General features: G+C 26.7%; 1 protein-coding gene across 1 annotated transcript; it reads right to left on the minus strand.

The window, feature by feature from the left end:
* Positions 1-6,031: 6,031 nt before the first annotated feature.
* On the minus strand, positions 6,032-8,522 carry LOC100801228 (GDSL esterase/lipase 5). The gene is made up of 5 exons (XM_003547475.5): positions 8,193-8,522; positions 7,614-7,732; positions 7,223-7,453; positions 6,861-7,119; positions 6,032-6,590 (listed from the first exon to the last, which is right to left on the minus strand). Exons 1-5 carry the CDS (start codon positions 8,491-8,493, stop codon positions 6,289-6,291), a joined length of 1,212 nt encoding a protein of 403 aa, XP_003547523.1. The 5' UTR covers positions 8,494-8,522; the 3' UTR covers positions 6,032-6,288.
* Positions 8,523-9,314: the final 792 nt, after the last annotated feature.

Below are 9,314 nucleotides of genomic sequence, written 5' to 3' on the forward strand. Positions count from 1 at the left end.
CTCATGGTAAATAGTATTTTAGAATAATTAGTCTTTTACCAAACAAAATGGTGTCGGATGATTCAAGTTGCCAACCTTACCTAGGAGGATAAGGATTTTGTTGTTGTTAATTGTTGTTATAACATGTGATTAGGTATGAGAGATGTTATGCTAGATAGACATTTATCATGTGATAGCCAAAACTAATACTGTTAATACAAAAAGAAAGTCACAAATGACTAAATTAATTTTACATAAACACTTTAAAGGATCAATATAAAGCTTTTAAACATAAAATACCAAACCAAAAAAGATGAGACTAAAAATGTGTTTGATCATAATAGTGTGTTTTATAAGAAAGAAAGAAAGAAAAACAGCTGAAAAATAGAATGAATGGAAATAAAGTAAAAATAAAAGTGTTTGATTTAAGAGAAACACAAAAAAAAAAGTTATATAAAAAAAATTAAAATCTACATGAACCAATTATGAGACTTTGATAATCAATTGTTTAGGAGGCAGAAGTAGAGTCGACCCTAGGCGCCTTTTCATAGGTGTGACGGCCCAATGCCCAAAATTATAAGGGTCCCCTAATTTTTTTTTAAGAAAAAGTATATAGTGTTATTTTTTTATATTATTTTATGTTATTTTTATAAATAAATTGAAATTATTGCCTCATTTCATGTCTCTCATTTTATCTAAATTAAAAGATAACATGTAATTCAAAAAAATATCATTTTTTAGTTTGTTAGCTTTTTTTTCGAATGTACTACATTAATAAATCTGTTGAATAATTTTCAAGGTAACTTATCAACAAGTAATAGATTTACGATAATCAATTTAAAGTGTTTGCTTTATAACAAAATACGAAATTAAATAAAAATCCAAACTATAAAGGAAACAATAATAATAATATATGTACCCTATAAAATCAATGACATTTATGTGTATCTAATTGTTTTAGGGGAGATATAAATTGAATTATAAACGATAATATTTTTAAAAAAATTAATTAGAATAAAATAAAAAACGTAAAAAAAGTGTAACACGAAGACTTCTTAAAAATGAAATCAGTGCATTAGTGTTAATATGGTCATACCTAATAAATATTGTACAATTAATTATTATATTTCTTCTACTCATGAGTAAATTAAATATAAAAAATATTATATATCTTTTTTAAATTTATTAAAATTGTTATTTAATGAAATAAAGTATCATTTTTTTATGAAATTATGTGTTTATTTTATTATGTAAAATATATTTATATTTTCTTAATACTTATTTATATAATAGGATTTTATCTATAATTTCACCTCACACTCATAAAATCTTAGAACTGTCATCAAAAGTTAGATTGTAGTTGAATTTTCTCCTAAATTTGGGAATAAAAAGTGAAACTCACTTCTTTTTTATTTTTTTCTCATCACCATTCTCTCTACGAATACACAACCAGGGAGCTGCCTATAGTAAATTGATTAAGTGGCTAGGACATCTTCATTCTGTTTGTTAATAATAATAAAAGTTTCTTTTAAAACCAAATAATTTTAAAAAGTTAATTTCTGCTCTATTTCTTTTTTCTTATTTTTTTTTTCAACCAAACAACTTTTATTTTCACTTTCTTTCTCACCTGTATTTCTTTTTTTTCTTTACTCTCTCACCTAATTTCTCTCTCTATTTCCTTCTTATTTTTACCAAACAAATAACGTTAGGGTGGAGCCAATGCAATCTGTCTTGAATACGACAATTCTTCGATAATTTCATATCCAAGCTCTCCGTTGGTACACACGTCTGGATAAGGGCATACTCGAATATGAATAATGACAGATCTTTGATAATTTCATATTCTTCAAAATATTCATCAGACACGTTAATATTGACATAGTATCGTTGTAGCTGTCAACCAAAGGAATCCGGAGTGATTACTACAATGCAAATGTCTATTGCTTAACGCTCAGGGGATGTAATGAATTTGAATTTTAATGGATTTTAAATGATTTTTTTAATAAATTTTTTGAGATATTTTATCAAAAATTTTAAATGACATAAATAAGTATTGTGGTATTCGATTGTGATTATTATAATTTTTAAGGAATATAACAAAATTTAATAATATTTAATTAAGATTTTTTATAACTTAAAAAGAGTCATAAGATATTCAAAAATATAAAGATTTCAATAAATTCTTTTTTAGTAAAAATATAAATAGGTTTCAGGTGACTTTTCAATTAAAAATATATATATCAAACAATCTCTGACAAAATCTTAAGACTTTCTTAGATTTTTTCTTTTTTTCTTCATAGTACTCATAATTCATTCTCTATTTCTTAAAGGTAATGTAGATATTCATATATAACACTTCATAACCTTCAATATATTGATAATCAATAATGACACGTTCATTTATCAATGTTATATACAGGTTGCTTCTCCTTTCTCTTGATTTTCCGTAACAACTTCTCATTATTAAAATATAAATACAATCAATTGCTATGTATTATAGACATGTAGATATTTTGGTCCATGGGGATTTTATCATTTTGTATGTAGGGGTTTTTATGATATTCCTTGTGACTTATTTAACTTTTCATTATTAATACAAGGACAATCATTTTTAGCTATATACTCAAATGGGGATTCACTTCAACACTAAAAGCTCCACAAATTTAGATACATTTTCTTGCATGCATCGTATCGAGGGATTTGATTGATAAGAAATAACAACATTTTTAACAATGGTAAGTTGAGTTATGTGAAACTTATCTCATCTATTAAAATTTATGCATGAAAGTGGTTATTGTACAAAGCCTAGACTCAACGAGAAACCTTTTATTCCTCATGGTGCACCTATGAAGGTTCATTAGTTTTCAATGAGTGGAAGCAAAATTTGTAGATGATCAATTATATTTTTATAGACTCTTATAATTTTGAATGTTTTCTAAAAATTTATAGAGTCCTTTAAAATCTTGTAAATTCATAAGGTCCTTCTAAATCTTATGAATTCATGTCTTATAAATTTATTAAAATTCAAATTATAAAATTCTTTTAAGAAAATCTTAAAAGTCGTAACATTCTCGTAAAGTATTTTTTAAAATATATAGAATTTTTTTATGTTAATATTTTTTAAAATCCTAAATATATATTGCATAGATGCAGTAAATAGGATTGGTCCTGACATTCTGGGGTTCTTGTTATATATAAATATTAAAAATATAAATATATATTTCATAAAAAATAAATACAGAATTTCATTAAAATAATATATAATTTATTATATTAAGTGAATAACATGATTTTAATAAATTTAAAATATATATATATATATATATATATATATATATATATATATAATATTTTTTATTCAATTTACTAATGTTATCATCTATCATTTAATTTATGCATTCAAAAAAATATTTAGTGGAAACATTTATATATAAATACACCCCTATAAAAAACAAATATACACAATATGTGTATACTATATTTTTTTTCTATATTGATATTATGTAATTTTATTTTTCATAACTTCTCTATTTTTTTTCCTATGTTTATCTTCCTTTTTCATTTCGTATTAGATTTTACATGCACTCTCTCCTCTTCATATGTTCTCTTATAACTGAAGATGATACACTTCTAAAAAAATATACAACCATCATTCTCAATAATTTTTAAGGTCGCTTAATTTTTTTCTAAATAATTTTAATAAAATAAATAGATAATAAAGGTTATTCTATTGTTTGAAGCAGGGAATATATTATTCTTGAATTAAAAAATAAGTTTTCCTTTAATAAAAATTGAGAGTCAATTATACTTTCAAAATTTTAAATATGATATCTAAATTAAATAAAGAATTCCTATCATTAGAGTTGTTATTGTGAATTTTATAAACTAAATCTCTTTTCTCCGACTGCAATTCTATAGCTTATATTTTTTGTTTAATTTATATAAATATATATAATTTTTATGGTGTGTGATTAATTATTATGATTATTTTAGTTGTTGGTTAAATTTAATAAATCAATTTTAAATTATAATTTATTTAAGATTTGGCTATTAAAAAAGTGTTTTGCTCTATCCCTATCATCTATTATCTAAAAAATATCATCATTTTGGATTAAAACTTACGTATATTTATGTTCATTATCAATATTATTAAATTTTAGGTTTAATTCTTTTATAATTAAATTTTTAGTTTGTAGTTTTTATTTTGTTGGAAAAAAAATAAGCATGTCAGTTATTAAAGATCTATTACATGTTAATATGTCACAATTAATTAGAAATTTTTATTTGACATTGGTTTATGAATAAAACCATTAGAAGAAGAAAAACCAACAATTAAAAGAATGATATTTCTTAATCACATGCCATATTTTAATTTAAATAAAAATATATAAAATAAAACAACAATTTTAATCTATTTATAAAAATGATGTAGATTCTTTTTTACTATATACCTATATATTTTTCTACAAATTCTGGGTTCCTCTAAGTCATGAACCTTGGCCATCGCCCCTTGATCAAGGCCAAGGGCTGGCCCTGTAAGGGATAAAATGAACTACCAGTGAAAAGCTTTTTTTTTCATATTTTTATTTTTTGCATTTTTCATTCTCATGGCCGATATCCTCTTCACTTTCACCTGCTGCATACGGAGACAGTTTTTTCTTTTTTTTTTAAAAAAAATATTATTCATAAGAATCGAAAATAATATCATATGATTCATAATTACTCATGAACTTTTATTCAAGCAATTGAATTAGACCCTTTACAATGGTTACAGTTTCTTTAATACATAAAATGGAAGACTTTTCCATTTTTTCCGTTTTTTTGGCCGGTATCTGAATATCACACTCTGGCAGCCAACTATATTAAGTCCAGGTAGATACAACAATTAAAGATAGCATAGTTTTTCCTCTTAGTTTTAATTAATTTGTTGTTGCTGCATTCTCAAGAGACACAAACTTGAAATTTGTAATTAGTCAGAGCAATTTTTATTTGCGGATCTACGTAGAAAGATATTTTTTATAACAACAAATAAAGATAGCATAATTTTTCCTCTTCGTGTTAATTAATTTATTGTTGCTGCATTCTGAAGACACACAAACTTGAAATTTCTAATTTGTCAGAGCAATCTTTATTTGCGGATCTACGTAGAAAGAGTTTTTCATTCGTTATAATAAATAAAGTGTTATCGATCAAGTTTACTTTTATACTTACAAATAAATTACATTCTCGTCTCTTAAGAAACATTTTAAAAAAATTCAAAAAGAAAGAAATACTTAAATTAGACTTTTTATTTTCAATATAAACCAACCTAGGAACAATGGCAAATAATTATGAATATACCTCCCAGCATACCGCTGGAATATGGCAAATATTTTGTATCATCTACATCTAATTATGAATATCTTGTTTTTTTATTGTAATATTATTTATGAGGAAAATTGATGTTTCAAATAGCTTTATTATCAGATTTGATTTTTTTTTTTGTTACCCAAAACTTGACGTGGGCTTGGGACTCAAATCATGATGGCCTTCCTTAGTGATCTTGACAACAAATTTGATGGAAATATACTTCAATATTTAAGTCAATATAATGAATTATAAGTGTGAATAAGACTAATTGACCAAAAGTTTAGACTGAGATTATTCATAATACCTAAATTTGATTTCTCAAATGTAGTAACTGAATTAATAGTAAAAATCAATATCAAACGAATCAATCCATCAATAAAAGAAAAAAGTCAAATGTTATTTTGGTTTTACTAGTCCTTGACATAGTTTAAAAACTTGTTGATAAATTTCACAATTTATTTATAACAATGAACATCAAGCTTATAATATCAGGCTTGTGTTATGATATGCAACTTTTATTGTTCAATAAAATCATCATGATAACTCTGCCAATTAATTCACAAATTTTTTCACAATAAGGTTGAGAAATCTGTAAATCTAAAGTTAAAATCATAGTAAGTATTAAGGGTAACTAATATTTTCAAATTTCATATAGATTGGGAATTGAATAAAATTGCCACTTATTAAATAAATAATGAAAAGATTAGCAATATAAAAGAGTAGAAAATTCATTGAGTCCAAAGATCCATTTGAAGTCCTCATTTTTACCTATGTTTTTGCTGTTTTTATACAGGAAAGCAAAGCACTTAAAGTTCGAAGATTTGGTGCTTAAAGCGCCAGGATTCGCACTAAACACTAAAGTCACACACTTTGCTCATATTTTGAATTTGTATATAACATACAAATATTCAAAATTTCTAATGTTATTTTAACTTTTATTGTTTCTTTTTTAAAATAAACTCAGTAGTGAAATTCTCCATGGTGAATTTCTGGGGCATCAACTACATCAGCAATAGTGAGCTTGATCTCTTTGTTGAAGAAGTTTTCTAAATTGTATGGCCCTACCGAGGAAGCTGGTCCATTCCATAACGCCTTAGCGAATTGCTCATGGATCTTCTCTGTTGGGTGAAAAGAATCCCACCATACAAAATCGCCAACATTGTCACATAAACTGAACTCTTTAATTTTCTTTGTACCCCCACAAGTGAAGACACCCCCATAAGGTCCACTTCCACAGCAAGCATTAACTCCATCGTTAAAACCTTCCACAAAAAACAAGTTTTGATTTGTTACGGGTTGTGATTTGCATGTATTAGTGACAGTTAGGATGATTAATTAATGAAAAATGATAGAAATACATTCTCTATCACACTCTTCTGAATACAATTTTTTATTAGTTGAAATTTATTAAAAATAATAAAATTTTGTATGTTTCATGTGATTTTTTCTTCTGATTTTATAATTTTCATAAATTTTAACAGCGTATTTAAAAAAATGAGCTAAAAATTGTGTTAGCAAATTACTATACTTACCATAATTTGGGGGGTCATCTATTCTTTCTCGAAGCCAATCATAGAAATTAGAGTTAGAGTACATGAATCCTTCAAGGACATGCTCGAGGCTTGTGAGGACATTACTCAAAGCATTATTATGTGCTAGAGCAAGAGCAGAAGCTGCTTCAAAACAACCATCTTTGTTGGCTTCCGGGTTTAAAGCTCTAAGAGCTGGCAAACAACCCAAAGGAGACAAACTTAAGAACCCAAACTTTCTAGCCCCTTTCTCATATAGAGTCTGTACACACCGAAAGAGATTAATTTGTTATATTTTTTTTTTATTAAGAAAGCTAATTTGGACTATATTTAGTTTATTTAATTTTGTAGCTAATTAGGCTTACTTGGATTGCCTGTGTCAAGTTTCCAATGACCATTCTAATATATTGTTCAGGATTGTAGCTTTCTTGCATTTTCGGGTTACCTAGATAACCACCCATGTAATCGTTGCTTCCTATGCTAAAGAAATAAATTGCTTCTGAGATCAATTCCTTTGCCTTCTTCTCTCCAAGCTTTTCTGATAATAATATTCTCACTTCTTCAAAGTGACTTAATTGTGTTTGAAGGTCAATCACCTATATATAAATAGCAACTTATTATGGAGTTCTACATAAGTCTGGTTCACAAGTTACAAGTCACATAGATATACAGGTGGAAAATAATGAATGATGTTAATATCTAAGATAGCAATCGTGGCACATATCACATGCTTTTTCAATGAATATAGTAATTTACCAGTCCCTGATTGGTTTCAACAAGAACACCGGCCCCACCAGAAGCAAAGTTGGCACCGTTACTATAATCAGCATTTGGTTGTAAAAACGGAGGAATTAGTGGCAGATTAGCATATTCAGCTGTATCAGAAAAAGAAGAAAATACACAAATATATTCAGCTGTATCAGCATGTAGTAAAAGTTAATTTAGCACACACCAAGGACAAAATATAATATTGGCTTCAAAAACAAGAAAAATTCAATGAAGTAACCAAAACGTGTCTCATGATCACTCCTTTTCTGGTCATTGAATTATTACAATATTACATAAAAAATAATAGAGTTCTTTTTTGTGCGTAAAACATAGAAATCCTCTATAAAAAACAATCCTATTCCTATCAAATAAGACTACCGAAAGTAAAACTCTCCCTCAGTATTCAATGCAACATTGCATATTTGGAATTTGGAATTCGAGATCATTGATTAAGCTAAAACAACTTCACATCAGTTGATCCATGTGTTCCGTGGTAAATAATAGAGTTCTGCATTTGAAGGTAAATTTAACATTGAAAAAGAAAATAGGATATATGTTAGCACATACCTATGAAATCTACAATGACACGGCCATCTGAGAATCGTCCAGTGGGTTCTTGAAAAAAACCATTTTGTCCATATGGCTTGTAATCTGCTTTGTTCTCAGGAATAGTGTTTATGTAGTTGTTGTTGCCAGAATCTACAGTAGAGTCACCTAATATGAAAAAGGCCTTAGTAGTAGTGGTAGTTGTGCTGGTATTAGTTTCGTTTATGAGGCTCTGGGATTTGCTGAAACTCATTGAAGCAATGAACTGGATTAAGGTTATGCAGACAAAGGAGCAATCCATAGGAAAATTTTGCTTTGCCATCTTGTGAAGACTCTTCAATTAATCCACCTTTTCAATTATGCTAAGGTTATATATATAGTAGCATACTATGCTTTCACCGGCGTTACAACCGATGCAGTGGTCCAGCAAAAACGTGACTAGTATTAATTCAGCTTATTATGATGATACACGTTTAATTTTAGGCTACAATATATTTGTATCCCTTGTCTTATTTTTTTTTAATTTGAGTTTGATTTTATAAGTTTCTTTAAAAAAAATATTTTGATCTCTTTAAAAATTAAATTGATATTTTTGTTACCTTATCACATTAAATTGGTCAATTTGATGCCACGTTAGTGACAGAAGTCATTTAAATCAATATTTATCATGTCAGCAAAAACTAATAGTTGGTTTAAAAAATTAACAAAACAATCGATTTAATCTAACAAACACTTTAAAGGGTTTAACATGAAACCTTTTTAAACTCAAAAAAATAATATAGAAAATAATAAGATGGGTGACTAATTTTAGCCTTAATTTTATATACTCAAGCACTCATCATATTCTCCTATGCAAATCACTGGTGTCTCACTTTAACTTTTCTATGTATTTAAAAAAATATATAAACTTTAAGCATGGAGACAATGCATATTATATATATATAAACTATTCTAACTAGTACAAATTCATATAAACTATCCTTTTACAAGGGAGACAATGTAATTTACCTTGAATATAACAATTCTTTAATAATTTCTTCTTTTTTTATCAAACAATAGTTTCTTATTTAAGCCCATACACAAGGCATGTTAATTTGGACAGATCATTGTAATTGCCAACCAAAGGAATCCGAGGTGATTATT

Source organism: Glycine max, chromosome 15 (assembly GCF_000004515.6).
Source record: "Glycine max cultivar Williams 82 chromosome 15, Glycine_max_v4.0, whole genome shotgun sequence".
In the NCBI taxonomy this organism is placed as follows: Eukaryota; Viridiplantae; Streptophyta; class Magnoliopsida; order Fabales; family Fabaceae; genus Glycine; species Glycine max.